At 48.2% G+C, this 21,534-nt stretch overlaps 1 protein-coding gene across 1 annotated transcript in view; it reads right to left on the bottom strand.

The window, feature by feature from the left end:
• Nucleotides 1–21,534, bottom strand: part of RBM25 (RNA binding motif protein 25) — a 350,786-nt gene that overhangs the window by 40,760 nt on the left and 288,492 nt on the right. The window contains exon 16 of the mRNA XM_030214739.1: nt 3,974–4,072. Coding sequence (XP_030070599.1) covers nt 3,974–4,072 — 99 coding nt within the window. The remainder of the gene's footprint in view (nt 1–3,973; nt 4,073–21,534) is intronic.

Below are 21,534 nucleotides of genomic sequence, written 5' to 3'. Positions count from 1 at the left end.
AGGGCGGAGTCCACCACCATGGAATTGTGGGGTAACTGAGACCTCATCATCCCAGGTTCACTGTGGATCCGATACTGGGAATCAGCTTTCTTTGGGATCACAGGGCCAGACAGAGGGAACGACCAGTTCCGCATAAGGACTTCCTTCAGTACCTTATGTAGAGGAGCCATCACAGCCTCCTTAGGTGGAGAAGGATAGTCCAGGACCTCGAGCATCTCAGCCCTGGGCTCATCCTGAACCTCCATAGGGAATGGAATAGCCGTAGCCATTTCCCGGACAAAAGATGTAAAGGAAAGACTCTCAGGATGAGACAGTCTCCTTTCAGGTGGAGGGGAAAGTTCAGAGGGAATCCCATATGACTAATTGGAAGAAAAGTATCTGGGATCTCCCTCTAACTCTCACAAATGCTCCTCTTCAGTATCGGATAATGCCTCTCTTAGGGAACTCTGAGAATCAGTCTGCCTCGACGCTGAGGATCGACGCGCTCGATGGCGATGTCGAGAGGGCGACGCCCGCATGGACTGCGGCAAAGCTTTCTCCATCGACGTCGAAGGGTGTCGACCTGGGTGGCAAGCGGCACAGAGGACGGGGACCTCACTGCAGGTGAAGGGCCAGATGCTGCTGTAGCAGACGGTATGGAAGGCGTAAGCACCCCCGACACCGAAGCAGACTGGCGCAGCAGTCCTTCCAGAAGCTCTGGAAGCAGGGCCCAGATGCGCTCGTCGAGAGACGCCATCGGAGAAGGCTGCAGGGTTGGTGGAACACCCGGTGGCAGAATCTGCTGAGGCACAGGTGCAGGTACTGGGCTGCTAAGAGACCGGCGCATTGGCACCTCCTGTATAGAGGGGGAGCAATCCTCTCGGCGCAGACGCTTCTCGGGTGCAGAATCCCTCGACGCCCTGGAGCTCCCGGCACCGTGTGTCAAAGGAGATCAATGACTGTGCTTCTTTGCCTTCGCTTGATGCCCATTATAGAGACTCTTCGGTACTGACGAGGACAACGTGAAATCCTCACGTCTCCTTGGGGTTGGGTCCGACGATGGTTGGTCCCGGGGGACCTGCATAGCAGGAGGCCTCGAGGCAGGTGGATACCCCACTTGATGCCTCACTGCTCCCAGAACGACTTGGTCTCTCAGCAGCCATTACCTCTGCTCCTGATGTCAATGCTTCCCTTGATGTTGCCACCGATGTCGAAGGACCGGACCAAGCCCCAAAAAGTTTCTCTCGTTGGGCCTCTCGAGCTACTTGGGTCCGTTTCTTCATACGAAGACACAGATTACAAGCAGCTGGGCTGTGGTCGGGCCCAAGGCACTGGATACATCAGGAATGGGTATCGGTACCCGAGATGGTCCGGTTGCACCGAGTATAACGTTTGAAGCCGCTGGATGTCCTCGATGACATGAAAGGAAAAACGGCCTTGGCAAAATTAAAGGACTCGATTGTGCCAAAATAAAAGGGGCAAAAAAAAAAGGGGAGAAACCTGACCATGTGGCCTAAAACCAGCCACGTCGAAAAAGAAAACTTTAACTTTGGATAAAAAGACTAAAAGTTGAAAAAGGAAATCCTAAAACTTTTTTTTTTTTAAACAAAAAGGAAAACCAACGCGTAAACTCGAAAAATATTGAGAAAAAACTAAGAGACTCTTTCTTGGGCCAAATGAGCACAGAATCAAACCTGCTGCACCTTGTCACAGAAAAAAGAAAACTTGAGGTACGCGCTCGCGCAGCGAGAAGTCAGTCCGCACATGCGCGCTAAAAGACTCCAACAAAATTTTTTTTTTTTTTTGCTGTGGCAAAATGCCGGTTCCCGGGCCAACGCAGACGTCAACCCATATGTGAGAATAAGCAGCCTGCTTATCCTCAGAGAATGCCCTTTTTCTGCTTTGCATTCAAAAGCCCATAAAGGGTTTCTGTAGATGCAAAAATATGTTTAAATTAACAGCTTGATAGTCTAGTGTGCAGTGTTAGGGGCTGTATTTTTTATATTAGGATTTCTTAGGCTACATCTTTAAACTACTACTTCAAAAGTATTTACCTGTTTTATATTTGTTATAAAGCAAGTTAAAGGATATGCACCATTGTAGTAATTATTTTGCAACACACTGTGATGTGTGTTGAGATGTTGACTTGGGTGGCAAGCGGTACAAGCGAAGGGCCAGATGCCGCTGTAGCAGACGGTATGGAAGGCGCAAGCACCCCCGACACAGAGATGTTGACCAGACTCAAGACTACTATAATGGCAAAGTTTAATTTATGGGATCCTGTGACTATATTTAAAAATGTCAATGTTTCCAAAGCTTCCGTAAGAGTGTGTGGGGTTTATGTACATGCAGAACAGCTGTTGGGCAGAGGGTTTAGTGAGAATTCTACCATCAAGGTCACTCTAAGGCTTTAGCTATGAGTACGCCAAGCACTACTCACACACTTCCCATGTTAAGCCTGGCTACACCACTAAGATGGATTTCCTGAAGCGAGTGAGAAAGATGAAAATGATGCTTTTTAATGCTTGACTGAGTAGCTTCGGTTAGAGAGGTGATGTATTGGGCAGGGCTCTGCAGCAGTCCAGCTTGTTCTCTTTTTTTGAACAAGCTAGACTGCTGCAGAGCCCTGCACAATATACACTAAAATACATCACCTCTAACATTTTTTTTTTTTTGGGGGGGGGGGGGGGGGGGCACACTAGGTATAACATCTATTGATGTTATTCACAAATGCAGATGTTTCCTTGATGTTGGTGCATCCCAGGTGTCTGACATAGTCCCTGGGTGTTTGGAAGTCAATCCCACCAATGCTGATGCATTTGAATCAGACTCAAATGCACCAAAGAGCCTTTCAAAACACTTGATGGCCATGAAGACCGCTGGGAATTACCTTTTGACAGGTGGCACAACTAGATCATATTATATTGAGACTCGAGGCACAAAATAAACCCTGTTTATCTCCAACATTATACTGATATGCTGTCTGCACTTCTTGAAGTTGCTAAGGATCTGTTTTGGGGACATCAAATGCCAAACCAAATGGCTCCATGCTACAATTTTTGTTCAATGCTGCTTCATACATCAATATCAGGATAGGTAGTAACCATACAATATGTGGTCACTAAATGTGAAAAAAAAAAATCCCTATTTGGGAATTTATAAGAAGATAAGGGGAGAAAAGCATACATGGGCCAATGCAAAAAAGGTTTTCAAATGTGAAAGTGTTACTTTTGCACTTACAGAAAAATGAGCATCACTGGGCTCTGCAGAAAAAGAAGAACTGAGGTGATTAGTATTAGAATCATCATCTGCCAAAGTACTGCTCAGACATGGTGCACCACTTTGGAAAGCTCCTAGAAGAGCACTGTTTATATTTTATCCAGCCACAGCTCCACCAGATGATACAGCCATGTGCTGCAGACTACATACCCTGTTTGTTATTTCTCAGATGGTGTTTGTTTCTCCTATTAGGATTCAGGTGTGTTATAGACAGTGGCGTTCCGAGGGGCGCTGACACCCGGGGCGGATCGCCGATGCGCCCCCCCGGGTGCAGCACTCCCCCCCGGTGAAGAGACACCCCCCCCCCCCCCCGGGTGCACGCCGCTGGGGGGGGGGGGGGGGGTGCCACGTGCCGGTCAGCGTCGTTGGTTTCCATGCTCCCTCTGCCCCAGAACAGGCTACTTCCTGTTCCGGGGCAGAGGGAGCATGGAAACCAATGACGCTGACCGGCGTGCGGCACCCCTCCAGCGGCGTGCACCCAGAGCGGACCCCCCCCCCCCCTTGGTACGTCACTGGTTATAGAAGTGATCTTATGACCTGTGGGTGGGAGGTTGCGGTCAATGAATGAATGCTAGCAGAAAAGTAAAAAAAAAAAAGTTATCCAGATAGGATGGATTATCGAGAACATAAAAATTATCCAAAACAGAATTAAACTAAACCAAGCAAGGAATCAGGATATTAATAAAAGCAATTCTTTTTGAATCACTGCACTAACCTTTGAACAAACAAAATCAACTAGTGTTGCTTCTTCTTCACCGATATATTCTATGATTTTCTTATTGATCCATGGTCTAATACGACGTTCCATTAATGTCTGGAAAAGAAGTAAGAAATCTTAGTCTCTGCTGCCCAGTATAAAGAGTGAAAAATATCTATTGCTATTGATACAGGCACAAAACGCTAAATTGTTTTATAAAGCGAATGCTACATACCTGTAGAAGGTATTCTCCGAGGACAGCAGGCTGATTGTTCTCACTGATGGGTGACGTCCACGGCAGCCCCTCCAATCGGAATCTTCACTAGCAAAGTCCTTTGCTAGTCCTCGCTCGCCCGCGCGCACCGCGCATGCGCGGCCGTCTTCCCGCCCGAAACCGGCTCGAGCCGGCCAGTCTCATATGTAGCAAAAGAGAAACAAGGGAAGACTCAACTCCAAAGGGGAGGCGGGCGGGTTTGTGAGAACAATCAGCCTGCTGTCCTCGGAGAATACCTTCTACAGGTATGTAGCATTCGCTTTCTCCGAGGACAAGCAGGCTGCTTGTTCTCACTGATGGGGTATCCCTAGCCCCCAGGCTCACTCAAAACAACAACCATGGTCAATTGGGCCTCGCAACGGCGAGGACATAACTGAGATTGACCTAAAAAATTTACCAACTAACTGAGAGTGCAGCCTGGAACAGAACAAACAGGGCCCTCGGGGGGTGGAGTTGGATCCTAAAGCCCAAACAGGTTCTGAAGAACTGACTGCCCGAACCGACTGTCGCGTCGGGTATCCTGCTGCAGGCAGTAATGAGATGTGAATGTGTGGACAGATGACCACGTCGCAGCTTTGCAAATTTCTTCAATGGAGGCTGACTTCAAGTGGGCTACCGACGCAGCCATGGCTCTAACATTATGAGCCGTGACATGACCCTCAAGAGCCAGCCCCGCCTGGGCGTAAGTGAAGGAAATGCAATCTGCTAGCCAATTGGATATGGTGCGTTTCCCTACAGCCACTCCCCTCCTATTGGGATCAAAAGAAACAAACAATTGGGCGGACTGTCTGTGGGGCTGTGTCCGCTCCAGATAGAAGGCCAATGCTCTCTTGCAGTCCAATGTGTGCAGCTGACATTCAGCAGGGCAGGAATGAGGACGGGGAAAGAATGTTGGCAAGACAATTGACTGGTTCAGATGGAACTCCGACACGACCTTTGGCAAGAACTTAGGGTGAGTGCGGAGGACTACTCTGTTATGATGAAATTTGGTGTAAGGGGCCTGGGCTACCAGGGCCTGAAGCTCACTGACTCTACGAGCTGAAGTAACTGCCACCAAGAAAATGACCTTCCAGGTCAAGTACTTCAGATGGCAGGAATTCAGTGGCTCAAAAGGAGGTTTCATCAGCTGGGTGAGAATGACATTGAGATCCCTTGACACTGTAGGAGGCTTGACAGGGGGCTTTGACAAAAGCAAACCTCTCATGAAGCGAACAACTAAAGGCTGTCCTGAGATCGGCTTACCTTCCACATGGTAAAGGTATGCACTGATTGCACTAAGGTGAACTCTTACAGAGTTGGTCTTGAGACCAGACTCAGACAAGTGCAGAAGGTATTCAAGCAGGGTCTGTGTAGGACAAGAACGAGGAGCTAGGGCCTTGCTGTCACACCAGACGGCAAACCTCCTCCATAGAAAGAAGTAACTCCTCTTAGTGGAATCTTTCCTGGAAGCAAGCAAGATACGGGAGACACCCTCTGACAGGCCCAAAGAGGCAAAGTCTACGCTCTCAACATCCAGGCCGTGAGAGCCAGGGACCGGAGGCTGGGATGCAGAAGAGCCCCTTCGTCCTGCGTGATGAGGGTCGGAAAACACTCCAATCTCCACGGTTCTTCAGAGGATAACTCCAGAAGAAGAGGGAACCAGATCTGACGCGGCCAAAAAGGAGCAATCAGAATCATGGTGCCTCGGTCTTGCTTGAGTTTCAACAAAGTCTTCCCCACCAGAGGAATGGGAGGATAAGCATACAGCAGGCCCTCCCCCCAATCTAGGAGGAAGGCATCCGATGCCAGTCTGCCGTGGGCCTGAAGCCTGGAACAGAACTGAGGGACTTTGTGGTTCGCTCGAGATGCGAAGAGATCCACCAAGGGGGTGCCCCACGCTTGGAAGATCTGGCGCACCACTTGGGAGTTTAGCGACCACTCGTGAGGTTGCATAATCCTGCTCAGTCTGTCGGCCAGACTGTTGTTTACGCCTGCCAGATAAGTGGCTTGGAGCCCCATGCCGTGACGGCGAGCCCAGAGCCACATGCTGACGGCTTCCTGACACAGGGGGCGAGATCCGGTGCCCCCCTGCTTGTTGACATAGTACATGGCAACCTGGTTGTCTGTCTGAATTTGGATAATTTGGTGGGACAGCCGATCTCTGAAAGCCTTCAGAGCGTTCCAGATCGCTCGCAACTCCAGGAGATTGATCTGTAGACCGCGTTCCTGGAGGGACCAGCTTCCTTGGGTGTGAAGCCCATCGACATGAGCTCCCCATCCCAGGAGAGACGCATCCGTGGTCAGCACTTTTTGTGGCTGAGGAATTTGGAAAGGACGTCCCAGAGTCAAATTGGACCAAATCGTCCACCAATACAGGGATTCGAGAAAACTCGTGGACAGGTGGATCACGTCTTCTAGATCCCCAGCAGCCTGAAACCACTGAGAGGCTAGGGTCCATTGAGCAGATCTCATGTGAAGGCGGGCCATGGGAGTCACATGAACTGTGGAGGCCATGTGGCCCAGCAATCTCAACATCTGCCGAGCTGTGATCTGCTGGGACGTTCGCACCCGCGAGACGAGGGACAACAAGTTGTTGGCTCTCGTCTCTGGGAGATAGGCGTGAGCCGTCCGAGAATCCAGCAGAGCTCCTATGAATTCGAGTCTCTGTGCTGGGAGAAGATGGGACTTTGGGTAATTTATCACAAACCCCAGTAGCTCCAGGAGGCGAATAGTCATCTGCATGGACTGCAGGGCTCCTGCCTCGGACGTGTTCTTCACCAGCCAATCGTCGAGATATGGGAACACGTGCACCCCCAGCCTGCGAAGTGCCGCTGCTACTACAGCCAGGCACTTTGTGAACACCCTGGGCGCAGAGGCGAGCCCAAAGGGTAGCACACAGTACTGGAAGTGACGTGTGCCCAGCTGAAATCGCAGATACTGTCTGTGAGCTGGCAGTATCGGGATGTGTGTGTAGGCATCCTTCAAGTCCAGAGAGCATAGCCAATCATTTTCCTGAATCATGGGAAGTAGGGTGCCCAGGGAAAGCATCCTGAACTTTTCTTTGACCAGATATTTGTTCAGGGCCCTTAGGTCTAGGATGGGACGCATCCCCCGTTTTCTTTTCCACAAGGAAGTACCTGGAATAGAATCCCAGCCCTTCTTGCCCGGATGGCACGGGCTCGACCGCATTGGCGCTGAGAAGGGCGGAGAGTTCCTCTGCAAGTACCTGCTTGTGCTGGAAGCTGTAAGACTGAGCTCCCGGTGGACAATTTGGAGGTTTTGAGGCCAAATTGAGGGTGTATCCTTGCCGGACTATTTGGAGAACCCACTGATTGGAGGTTATGAGAGGCCACCTTTGGTGAAAAGCTTTCAACCTCCCCCCGACCGGCAGGTCGCCCGGCACTGACACTTGGATGTCGGCTATGCTCTGCTGGAGCCAGTCAAAAGCTCGCCCCTTGCTTTTGCTGGGGAGCCGCGGGGCCTTGCTGAGGCGCACGCTGCTGACGAGAGCGAGCGCGCTGGGGCTTAGCCTGGGCCGCAGGCTGTCGAGAAGGAGGATTGTACCTACGCTTGCCAGAAGAGTAGGGAACAGTCCTCCTTCCCCAAAAAAATCTTCTACCTGTAGAGGTAGATGCTGAAGGCTGCCGGCGGGAGAACTTGTCGAATGCGGTATCCCGCTGGTGGAGATGCTCTACCACCTGTTCGACCTTCTCTCCAAAAATATTGTCCGCACGGCAAGGCGAGTCCGCAATCCGCTGCTGGAGTCTATTCTCCAGGTCGGAGGCACGCAGCCATGAGAGCCTGCGCATCACCACACCTTGAGCAGCGGCCCTGGACGCAACATCAAAGGTGTCATACACCCCTCTGGCCAGGAATTTTCTGCATGCCTTCAGCTGCCTGACCACCTCCTGAAAAGGCTTGGCTTGCTCAGGGGGGAGCGCATCAACCAAGCCCGCCAACTGCCGCACATTGTTCCGCATGTGTATGCTCGTGTAGAGCTGGTAAGACTGGATTTTGGCCACGAGCATAGAGGAATGGTAGGCCTTCCTCCCAAAGGAGTCTAAGGTTCTAGAGTCTTTGCCCGGGGGCGCCGAAGCATGCTCCCTAGAACTCTTAGCCTTCTTTAGGGCCAGATCCACAACTCCAGAGTCGTGAGGCAACTGGGTGCGCATCAGCTCTGGGTCCCCATGGATCCGGTACTGGGACTCGATCTTCTTGGGGATGTGGGGATTACTTAATGGCTTGGTCCAGTTCGCAAGCAATGTCTTTTTCAGGACATGGTGCAAGGGAACAGTGGACGCTTCCTTAGGTGGAGAAGGATAGTCCAGGAGCTCAAACATTTCAGCCCTGGGCTCGTCCTCCACAACCACCGGGAAGGGGATGGCCGTAGACATCTCCCGGACAAAGGAAGCAAAAGACAGACTCTCGGGAGGAGAAAGCTGTCTTTCAGGGGAGGGAGTGGGATCAGAAGGAAGACCCTCAGACTCCTCGTCAGAGAAATATCTGGGGTCTTCCTCTTCTTCCCGCGAGGCCTCACCTTCGGTGTCAGACACAAGTTCACGAACCTGTGTCTGCAACCTCGCCCGGCTCGACTCAGTGGAGCCACGTCCACGATGGGGGCGTCGAGAGGTAGACTCCCTCGCCCGCATTGGCGAAGCTCCCTCCGCCGACGTAGTCGGGGAGCCTTCCTGGGAGGTGGCCGCAGCCGGCACCGCACGCGGTACCGACGTCGGGGACCTCACCCCGGGCGATGGGCCAGCTGGCGCCACGCTCGACGGTACCGGAGGCGCAAGCACCGTCGGTACCGGAGGGGTAGGGCGCAACAGCTCTCCCAGAATCTCTGGGAGAACGGCCCGGAGGCTCTCGTTCAGAACGGCTGCAGAGAAAGGCATGGAGGTCGATGCAGGCGTCGACGTCAGAACCTGTTCCGGGCGTGGAGGCTGTTCCGGGCTGTCCAGAGTGGAGCGCATCGACACCTCCTGAACAGAGGGTGAGCGGTCCTCTCGGTGCCGATGCCTGCTGGGTGCCGACTCCCTCGGCGACCCACAGCTCTCGGTGCCGACGCGGGGAGGAGACTGGTGTCGATGCTTCTTCGACTTCTTCCGAAGCATGTCACCGGAGCTCCCCGGCACCGACGAGGAGGACGTAGAATCCAGCCGTCGCTTCCTCGGGGCCGAGGTCGAAGGAGGTCGATCTCGGGGTGGCTGTACCGCAGGAGCCCTCAGGGTAGGGGGAGACCCACCCGAAGGCTCACCGCCACCAGCAGGGGAATGGACAGCCCTCACCTGCACTCCTGACGATGCACCACCGTCCGACGACATCAGCAGACGAGGTCCCGGTACCACCGACGTCGATGTAGCTATCCGATGTCTCGGCGCCGATGCAGAGGGCCGATGCCTCGATGCACTCGATGCACTGGCGGCCGAGGATGAAGGTCTGGACGCTGACGACGTCGATGCACTCGATGACCTTGGTGTCGATGCCGACGAAGAGCCCGAGAACAAAACGTTCCACTGGGCCAATCTCGCTACCTGAGTCCGCCTTTGTAACAGGGAACACAGACTACAGTTCTGAGGACGGTGCTCGGCCCCCAGACACTGAAGACACGACGAGTGCCTATCAGTGAGCGAGATTACCCGGGCGCACTGGGTGCACTTCTTGAAGCCGCTGGAAGGCTTCGATGTCATGGGCGGAAAAATCACGCCGGCGAAGTCAAAATCCGAAATGACGAATTAGAGCACCAAAACTTTGAGGGAGAAAAAATCTCGACCGAGGCCGAAAGAGGCCTACCCCGACGACGAAAGAAAACTTACCGGGGCAAAGACTGGAAGTACGGGAAGGGGCAAACGAAACCCAAGGGGGTTTTCGGAGCACTTTCCGAACGAATTTAAACCTTTTCCGAAGAAAAAACACGTCGATCTGAATAACGGACGCGCGAGGTCGACTCTCCGGGGCTCGACACGGCAAAAACACAGCCGTACCGAGTGCGGACGAAAGAAGACTGGCCGGCTCGAGCCGGTTTCGGGCGGGAAGACGGCCGCGCATGCGCGGTGCGCGCGGGCGCGCGAGGACTAGCAAAGGACTTTGCTAGTGAAGATTCCGATTGGAGGGGCTGCCGTGGACGTCACCCATCAGTGAGAACAAGCAGCCTGCTTGTCCTCGGAGAATAAATATTCTGTACTTGATGACATATTAAATCATTTTCATTACACTTCTAACTCCACAATGGAATATAATGAGATCGGACTTTCAATGCTAGTTCTACATGCCAGGTCCTTTAAATTGGTAAAGTACCATAGAGGCCAGAACTACCACGAAGGCAAAAAGGTCAAAAGGAAACCAAGTCTGGACAACCTGGATAATACAAACTAGGATACTAACAGTATGGCAATGAAAGGTTTATTGGCATAAAACCAAGCATGGTTGCAGTTCAGACTGTGCCTGCAACAGGGGTTGTATAAAATCTGTAAAACAATGAAAACAATTATAATCAAGACACCGAATCAAGCTATAAATGAAACACAAATACAACAATAGACTACATGAATATTGAAAACCATGCTGTTAGCTGGATATACAGGGCCTGATATTTAGCAAGCAGCGATCAGCATTCTTCCAACTGCCGCCAGCATTAAACCCAGAAATTCAATGCCAGGTCATATCAGTTTGTGCTTGGGAACTAACCTAGCATTTTCAATGGTACTATCCAGTTAAGTGCTGCTGAAAATGTCCGGTTAGCCTTAAACAGCCAATTTAAATGCCCAAGGAGAAGTTAGATCTTACCTGGTAATTTATATGCCCTCCTACCAGCAGATGGGGAAACTAAGAACTATTAATGACATCACTCTATTAAGCTCTGTGCAGTCCTGTGTCCCTCAGTATTTCTACTGACAAAGCTAGACGGTAGTAACAGAACAGACAACCAAGCAAACAACCCGAGGAGAAAAGAACCACTCTGAAAATTGCTGCAACAGAATGCCTGTCAGACTGGAATAGTAACATCTTATGTCAAGACGCCCTTATTCCTGATGTTTTTTTTCTTGTATCACCAATACTATATTTAGCATTAAACAGATCCCTCCAGAGTCCAGAATCATACCCCCTTCCTGGTGTAACCAAAAAAGAAAGAGAAATGGAAGATATGCAGATGAAGATGCAGGAGAGGGTTCAGAAATGGTCTGGAGAGACTAAAGGAAAGAAAGTTAACAATTAGCAGGAAAGATCTAATTTCTATTTTCTTAGAGTCTGTTCCAGATCATTACCGAGTGAGAAGTACCATAGCAGTACCTAATGAGGGCTGAATAAGACAAACCGCAAGCCAGCACTGTAGCACTGAAGTTTGCTTCCCTCTTGGCCTGAAAATCCAACCTGTAATGCTTCAAACAAAGGAATACAGAGACGACCATATTTATTTTATTTATTTAGACCATGTGCTCGCTTTACAAATGTCCAGAATAGGAATGAAGGCCTACTCAGCCCACAATATAGAATGGGCTCTTGTCAAATGTGCCTTCAACACATCAAGGAACCCTCTCTACCCGGAGCAAGTACACAGAGAAAATAGCCTCTTAATCCTCCAGGCAATAATAGACTTAGAAGCTGCTTCACCCTTTCTCTGGTCTGCAAATAAAACAAAGATAATCTGATTTCTGAAACTCGGCTGTCTTCCACAAGTAACAACAGAGTGCTCTCTGTACATCCAGCCAAAAAAGACGATCTGCTTACTCCTCCCTACAAAACAGTGACAAAGTGATAGACTGATTCAGGTGAAAGGACAAAATGAACTTAGGCAAAAACGACAGAACTGGATAGCACAGATACTTACCTGTAAGTAGGTGTTCTCTGAAGACAGCAGGCATATATTCTCACATGTGGATGTCGTCATCTACGGAGCCTGGTGTAGACACTGTCACTTTACATTTCTGATGCAGTGCCTCCGTTACGCATGACTTCCCACCTGACACTCAAGCATGGGACCAGCAAGAAGGGGAGGCAGGGAGGATGTGAGAATATATGCCTGCTGTCCTCGGAGAACACCTGCTACAGGTATCTTAGCTTTCTCCGAGGACAAGCAGGCATAATATTTTCACGTGGGACTCAGCTACCAGACTCAGAATAAAGTTGGTAACTAAGCAGATAGTGAGCCTTGTGGAAAAAAGAGCAAGAGGGCAGAGTTGACAAAGTACTAAAAAAGATTATGCAGGACTGCTTGTCCAAACTGGCTATCCTGCATAGAATGTTGCTCCAGTCAGTAGTGAGCAGTGAAGGAATGGAGGACGCTGCCGCCTTGCAAATGTCTTCAATGGAGGCAGAACAGAAATTGGCTACTGAAGCCGCAACGGCTCTTATATTGTGAGCAGTGACATGGCTATAAAGGGTCAACCCAGCCTGAGTATACATGTAGGAGATACAGTCTCAGCTTGGCTGGCTGACTGTATGTTTAAAGATGGAAATCCTTAATGTTAGGGTCAAAGGACACAAAGCTGAGCCTTTGTACGTTCTAGATAGGATGCTAGAGCACACTTGCAGTCTAAGGAATGCAGTGCTGCTTCTCCAGGATTACAGTGTGGCTTAGGGAAGAAGACAGGTAGTACAATGGACTGATTGGAACTCTTGATACCACTTTAGGAAGGAATTTGGCGTGAGTTTGGAGAACTCTGCCGTGGTATAACATGGCGTAAGGTGGGTCTGCCACAAGGACTTGAAGCTTGCTGACTCTTCTGGCAGAAGATCTATTAAAAACGCTACCTTATGTGTGTGGAACTTCATAGAACAGAAACGACGCAGTTCAAATGGAGATTTCATAAGAGCTGTTAGGGTGACACTGAGATCCCACATCACTGGGGATGAAATGACGACTTATTAACTTGAGAATGAAAAGCACTAACGGTACTCAAATGTACTACTACTACAAATCATTTCTATAGCGCTACCAGTCGTACGCAGCGCTTCACAACTGAACATGAAGAAAAGACAGTCCCTGCTCAAAAGAGCTTACAATCTAAACCAGGACAGACAGACAGGACAATAAGGGATAAGGGTAGGACAGACAGATAGGACACATAGGGAAAAGGGGACAATTGAAGAGAGGAAGATAAAGGTTACGGAGCAGGTGACAAGTTAGGAGTTAAAAGCAGCATCAAATAGGTAGGCCTTTAGCCCGGATTTTGAGGCCAGAATCCCAAAGATAGAGGAGGTACTGCATAAGGATAGGCAGAAAGCACCTTAGCAGGGGTCAAAGAACTCTGGCTGCACCAGAGGGAAAATCTTTTCCACTTAAAAGGAGAAATTAGATCTTACCTGCTAATTTACTTTCCTTGAGTCTCTCCAGATCATTCCCAATGAGTGGGTCATATGCTCTCCTACTAGCAGCAGGAGACTGAGAACACTGACTAGCAGTGGCGTAGGAAGGGGAGGGGGGGTCCGCCCCGGGTGCACGCTGCTGGGAGGGTGTCGGCTTCGCTGCACTCGGGGCGGTTCGGCCCTCCCACCCATCCCTCGCCGCTTTCCCTCCGGCTTTCCGCCCCGGGTGTCAGCTGCCCTCGCTACAGCACTGCTGACTAGTGATACCTGTGCAACCCTGACCTGCTCAGTATTTTGCATACCCAAGCAGTAATAAGAGACTAAAGAACCCAAAAACAAAACAAAAAAACCATAAAACAAGAACAGGGGAACCCCCAAAAGAACCCTCAGAAAAGAAGTGAGCACCAAACCAACTTAAACTGTGATGCTTGCAGCTCCTGGCCCCCACCTCCCCCCCAGTGACACCCACAAAACCTACACATTCTTCCAGGGCGGGGTTGAGAATGGTCTGGAGAGACTCAAGCAAAGTAAATTAGCAGGTAAGGAGAAATTAGATCTTACCTGCTAATTTGCTTTCCTTTAGTCCCTCCGGACCGGACCAGGATTGGACTGATGGGTTGTGCTCGCCTACCAGCAGGTGGAGACTGAGAAAAAACTCTGACTCTAGAGAGCCAATAGGAGCCCTGGCCATGTGACCTTAGCCTCAGTATTTGAATAACAAAGCAGGAAAGAAAGAAAGACCTTCTGTGCCGTATGGAATCCTAGCAGCCACAAAGCACTCGGCAATGCCAAGTATCAGAGCTCACCAGCAACTCTCACCAGAGAAGTGGTATGGCCCGATATGTATTACAGCTCACCAGCAACTCTCACTAGAGAAGTGGTATGGCTCACTTGTACTATAGCTCACCAGCAACTCTCACCAGAGAAGCGATATGGCTCACATGTAATATAGCTCACCAGCAACTCTCCCCAGAGAAGTGGTATGGCTCACGTATAATATAGCTCACCCGCAACTCTCACCAGAGAAGTGGTATGGCTCACTTGTCTTATAGCTCACCAGCAACTCTCACCAGAGAAGTGGTATGGCTCACTTGTCTTATAGCTCACCAGCAACTCTCACCAGAGAAGTGGTATGGCCCACTTAAGATTTTATATATATTCCATCAACTGAGCTTACCAGCAACTCTCACCAGAAAAGTGGTAAATCATATTTAAGGTTTTATAGATATTCCAGCAACTGAGCTCAGCCACAACTCTCACCAGAGAAGTGGTATGGCTTATTTAAGGTTTTATAGATAGATTCCAGCAATTGAGCTCACCAGCAACCACCAGAGAAGTGGTATAGACCACGTAAAGTTCTGTATATATATAGTATTGTTCCACGAATCGTAAAGGAATGAATACACTTCCTACTGAATACACTTCCTACTTAATAAAAGAAGCTAAAGAGTAGAGAGAACATGGGAGGGGCCTGGTCCGGTCCGGAGGGACTAAAGGAAAGCAAATTAGCAGGTAAGATCTAATTTCTCCTTCCTTAGCGTCCCTCCGGACCGGACCAGGATTGGACTGATGGGAAGTACCAAAGCAGTAATCTGAAGGGAGGGACCCTATGAAAACTGCAGAGAAATGTTCATGCTGCATAGGCCACCTGGCGACAACTAACATGTAGTGTGTCCCAATGAGCAAAATAAAATGAAACTAGGACTAAGTTGCCAACTTACCAATGTGCACCGAGAGCACCAAAAATCGCCGTAGTAAGAATAGAGCCCACTTCTGAAGTTGTGGAATATGTTGTAATACGCTGTGGAACTGCCCTCTCAGCGAGAAGAGAAATAGACATTCTCATTTCCTTGATCCTTCGCGATATAGCGGGTTAGAAACAATGAAAAACTTTTACGCCTACTGGCTAGAAGGACAAAACCAATAAGAAAAAACCGATTGGGAAAGGTGAAAACTTTAAACTACAGCAGACCGAAAAGAAGTTACCAACCGTAGAAGTATTCCACACATAGATCTACTTGCTGCAATGGCTACTGGGAAACACTGCTTGAAGAGGAAAACTTTATAGAAAAAGTTATGGCTACTAGAAAACAGAACTTTAAGAGTCTGTTCACCTAGTTCACCTAGCTGGTGGATGAAGCGGGAGGTACAGGTGCAGGACTCCTTTAAGAAACCGCTTTGACAGTGGATGCTGCATAAGCGTGCGGTTGTCAACAGTATCATGCATCACTGATAGAGCTGCCAAATGAACTCTAATGGATGACTAAGACAGACAAGATTTCGCAAGATGCAGAAGATATTCCAAAACATGCAAAATGGATACTGTTTGTGGAATGAAGTGGCGAGAGGAGTACCACAGAGTGAACCGTCGCAACTTTGATTCATAGGACTTTAATGTAGATTTCTGTCTGGAAGCAATTAAAACTTGAAGTACTTCCTGCGAAAATATCAAAGAGGTTGCAGACCCAGTAACCACGCCATAAGTTTGAGTGACTGGGGGTCCGGATGTAGAAAGAAGGGTGCCTTGGTTCTGCGTAAACACCTAGTGAGATGATGGAAGAAACGCATAAAGAAGGCTGAAAAACCCCTGCTGGACGTTGGCATCTGTCCCTGTCTCCGTCAAGACTGTTGCTGAACGGAAGAAGCAAGAAATGTTCGTGAGCCTGAAGGCAAAAAGAGATAGCCCTGAAGTGTCGCAGTGAGGAAGTAAGGCTGAAAAAATGAGAGTCCATTCACCTAAATGCAGGGTGACACAACTAAGAAAAAATGAGTACAAACTCAAGAGTATACTCTTAACTCCTCCTTGGCAGATGACATAACCCATTGCCATGGCAAGGACCAACATAGCTCTCTCCGCCTTGTTTGTCAGTAGGGAAAACAAAATTCACCCGAAGGTAAAACGAATTGCTGAGGTCCCCCAGAAAAAAAATATATACAAACAAGCTTCTGCCAAAAAGTGTACTGCACGAAGCATCCCAATGACAGAACTAAGGTTCTTGAGATAACTAGATGACACTTAAATATAGTGCGATTGATGACCCTGAGATTCGCAATAGGATGAAGGAAAATTCCTTCTTGGGCATTAGAAAGTAAAATTGCATTCTGCAGAATAGAGCAAGGAAATGGCCGAAGGCCCAAGGTCACCAAGAAAAATATAAACTGGGATGTTTGCAGAGGAGACAAAAGACTGTGCGCCAACCTGACTAAACAAAGAGAAAATCAGAGATATCTGATGAGAGATCAAATGAGAGGCCTGGCTACAATCACCACCCAACCTAGAGACTGTAAGAAATGCAACACCCGGTGCGTGACCTGAGAACTCTGCTGATAAGACTTTCTCCAATTAGGCAGTCGTCTAGGTAAGAATGAAATGACCCTAAGAGCGCAATGAACATCCTCTTAGATCTATAAAAGAACGGAAGAGAGAGTACTGCTGAAAATGACCGGTTAATGCATAAGCAAAAAACTAGCCATTCTCTGGATCCTGAGGAGAAGAGGAAGGGTGACCAAGGACACCAGTTAAATAGGGCTACAAATTCCAACCCTATCTCTATGGCGTTCCATAGTTGGGTAAGTTCTGAATATAGAAAGTTCTGAATATAGGAGTCCACCAGCTATGGTAGTACGCTCCGGACAGAAAAAAATTGTCCCAGTATGAACGTCTGATTCACCGGCCTGTAATTTCTTGGATCTCCCTAATCCACATACCACTAATCTACGTACCACGGTCATGCGTCCTCCCTCACTGAGATGTAGATTGTAAGCTCCTTTGAGCAGGGAACATCCTTCTTTGTTAATTTGTACAGCGCTGCGTAACCCTAGTAGCGCTCTAGAAATGTTAAGTAGTAGTAGTAGTACCAGACTCACACCCAATAGATATGAATGTTGAGCTTGTTTCAGGTTAAAACACCGAACCTAGGCCCAGGGTCCCCGGTGTTCCTAGTGGTGAACAGCCATGGCAAATATTGTATGCGTTAGTTTGCAGAATTACTGCAAAGCCTTGCTTTTGGAGCAGAGATTTCTGTTCGATACTCTCGTGAGAGGTTTTTTGTTTTTTTTCTTTTCTTTAATGCTGTTCTGGCTGTAGAAAGGTGGACATTTCAGCTTCCCCAGAATGGCAAAACTTATGTACCTATGCCCATTAGATATGAATGCTGGACTTGATGGACTTTAGGCCTTACCCAGCATAACCATACTTATGTACCTATGGTATAAATACACAGGAAGTGAGTGAATCCCCTTCCAATTGAAAGAACACTCTGGAGTGAAGGCGCATAGAATGAAAATGAAAAAGGACAAACTTGGAAATTACCTGTAACGAAAAAAGTGAAGTTGTGCCACAGCCACTTGGTGAAGGCAGTGTAGACAAGACTGTATCTGAATTCAAGAAAGCTTGATATAACATCAGGTCTCTAAGGAAGAGGAAGAGATAGCAGATGGTATGTATAGGCATACTGGACCAAACCAGGATGTTTATAATCTGCCAATGCTGAACTGATAGAGTAGAGACAAACACGAGTAGATGGTTTGAGGACCGTCCACTATCTTTAAGTGAAAGGATGACTTTATTCTCTAAGTGACCATATGTCCTGTAAAAACCAGAAGAAAGCTAAAATGCGAGGCTTCAAGGCAGTTGGAAAAGAAGGGAAGACATGAATAAAGCATGCCTGCTAAGGCAGCTGAGTGACTGGGAGCTTGGTAGACAGGACTGTCCCTCAGAGAATATGAAAGAGCTGATATATCCCCATGGCATCTGAACAATATACTGTATGCCTCTAGAGAAGGCTTCTTAAAGTCGAAAAAAGAAAACACTGTATAACACTACAGCCATTGAGAGTGTCTGTTAAGTTCTTAAAACACTATATAACATCATAGGCATGGAGTAAAATGCTTGAAAGAAACTAAGATATTATGGTCAGAATTGCAAAGTACCAATCAATTGACTCTTAGACAATGTAGTCCTATTCACCAGGGAATGAGAAAGACAGAAATTTATGCCTATAGAGAAAGTTTCTAAAGTTCTTAAAACACTGTATAATACTACAGCTATTGAGGAAAATGCTTGAAATGAATTATGATATTATGATAAGATGTAGATTTTCCACCAGGCAATGAAAAATGACTGAGCACCAGAAAAAACTAGTGTTAACAGCCCCGTGATACATAGAAATTTAAAAGAAGAAAAGCTTGTTATATATCCATATATGAAAGGAGCCCCCTTTCAACCAAATATTGCCTGCTGATGTGAAGAGCATTTTAGAATACGCCGTTCAGCACATACAAAAGTGTACACATCTTGGAGCCGAACTGCTCTATGAACTGCAGCCTTACCTTCAGCAGAGAGATCCCCGACTGATAAGATGGAGGGAGAAACAAAATGGCCGCCGTTCGCTCCACTGGCCCTGTGGCGATCGTCGACAGCGCGCCCGACACCTCCGAACAAGCGGAGCCCAGTGGAACGGCGAAGAAACAACAGCCGGCGAAAAAGGCCCCGAAAAAACTGGAGCCAGCACCGGATCCGAAGAAACCTTGAAGGGAGAGCAAAATTTACACGTTCCGGCTGCGTGAACTGCGCGACGCTGACCGACAGCAGCTGTTTGAACTTTTAAGCCATATCGGAAAAAACAGGTGGCCGCGCTTACGCGGTTCGCACCTTTCTTTTTTTTTTTTTCCATTTGTTTAAACTGCCGCCGCCAAAACGCAAGAAAATGGAGGAAATTAAATCTGACGAGAAAAATTGCTGTTTAAAGTCACAGATACTGAATTATTTTCTTCTGTTTTTTTTTTTTTTTTTTTTTTTATAACCCCTCAATCATAATAAAACACTGGAGCTGCCTGCTCGTTAGAAGTCTGGGGAAAGAAAGGCTGCTTCTTTGAATTTCCTTTTATTTGATTTAATTCTTTTAAAGCAGCTACCTGTTAAAAGTGGCTGCCTCTCCCAAAGACGGTACACCTTTCCAGAGAAAGGGACGGCCCTTCCCTGCTAAGCCAGGGAGATGGGGAGGAAGGGGGGTGGACTCGAGACACCCGAGTTTAACACCCCCGAGGCTGTCAAAGAAAGAAGAGAAAGGAAACCCTGTCAAGCCTCTAAATAAGATTCCAGGCACAGAAGAATTACCACAAATATCTGTAATATCTAAAGAGAAAAGGAGAGAGACTAATGGGCTCACTTCCTACCTGCTGGGAGACTGAGAAAATACTGAGGCTAAGGTCACATGGTCAGGGCTCCTATTGGCTCTCTAGAGTCAGAGTTTTTTCTCAGTCTCCACCTGCTGGTAGGCGAGCACAACCCATCAGTCCAATCCTGGTCCGGAGGGACGCTAAGGAAGATCTAATTTCTCCTTCCTTATCATCTGCTCCTGCTCCAGACCATTCCCAACAAATAGGACGAGCCAAAGACACTCACCGAGGTAGAAAAGTGCCCAGATCAACATGGAAGCACCAAAAGAAGCATCTTGCCAAGACTCAACGTCCAACCTATAATGCTGGACAAAAGAATGCAGAGAGGACCAAGTAGCAGCCCTGCAAATATCCTGCGGCGGAATAAGGTAATGCTCTGAACATGAGGAGGCCTGTGCCCGCAAGACCGCCAGCACCATCTTACCACACAGCAAGTAAGCTGACGAAACAGCCTCCTTAATCCAGCAAGCTATCGAGGCTTTAGATGCCACCTGTCCTCTCTGAGGTCCCGCAAACACAAAAAGAAGGTCTGTGGAACAAAACTCTTCCGTTTGTCTCACATAGCACTTCAGTGCCCCACCAACATCTTGCCTATGCAAGAAAGAAGAAACCTCTTCCCGCAAAACGGAAGGTAAGGAAATAGATTGATATGAAAAGGGGAAACCATCTTAGGCAAAAAGGATGGAACCGGTCTCAATGACAGCTGTTCCTTAGAGAAAATCAGAAACGGCTCTCTGCACGACAAAACATGCAACTCTGAAATACACAGTGCTGATGTGATCACCACCAAAAACATCACTTTGAGAGAAAGATCCTTATGGGTGACCTGCTAAAGAGGTTCAAAGGGCGCTTTAATTAAGGTGGATAACACCACATACGAGACGGGTTATGGTCTAATCTGGGGAGGCGCTGGTTAAGACGCCGCCCGGGATGTAGTTTGCGGAGAGCCATGGCATTCAACACCTTTAGCCTGTCTTACCTATGGTAAAGTTAGTTTCCTGGAATGTTGGGGGTATTAATTCTCCAGTAAAAAGAACAAAAATACTACAGCAACTACACAAAGGTATAAAGTTGATATTGCATTATTACAAGAAACACATCTCAATCAGGTAGAGCATGCTAAATTGAAAAAGTGGTGGGTAGGAGACGGCGTGGTGATGGCGGCCCTGGGTAAGAAAGGGGGAGTGGCAGTGTTAATTCGTAGGGGAGTGGCAGCAGCTGTTAAGCCGATTTTCATTGATCCTGGAGGTAGGTTGGTCTTGGTAGAACTGGAACTGCAGGGCCAAAAAATCTTACTCTAATATATACGCGCCCAACCAATATGATAAACAGTTTTATATTACCGTAACAAATCGTTTACTTCAATATCAAGGGTTTCATTTGGTGGTGGGAGGAAACTTTAACACCTTTTGGGACCCACAACTAGATCGTTCACAAGGAGCTCAGTGGGCTTTAGGAGTGTCCCATAGTGGATTGCAACGCCTGGGGTGGTTGTTGGACTTTGTGGATGTTTGGTGGGTGCTGCACCCAACGGAAGGGACTCTACGCATTTATCACGTGCCCACTCCACACAGGCAAGGATTGACTATATATTTGTTTCAAAGGGACTATTTAGTAACGTTCTTAAAGTGGACATTGGGGCATATACAATTTCAGACCATGCCTGGGTGCTCATGGACTAGATAGTAGGTTTTAAATCTAGAGGGAATAGTCTATGGAGGTTTCGAATTGAGTTATACAGGGATGCAGTCTTTAAAGTAAAAATTGTGGAGTGCTGGCGTGACTATGCGGATCTGAATAGGGAACATGTAGATGACCCGATCCTCTACTGGGACGCAGCGAA

Source organism: Microcaecilia unicolor, chromosome 9, assembly GCF_901765095.1.
Source record: "Microcaecilia unicolor chromosome 9, aMicUni1.1, whole genome shotgun sequence".
Taxonomy (NCBI): Eukaryota; Metazoa; Chordata; class Amphibia; order Gymnophiona; family Siphonopidae; genus Microcaecilia; species Microcaecilia unicolor.
Note: the sequence above shows the minus strand (reverse complement) of the source record. Positions and strands in the feature narration are given on the sequence as shown.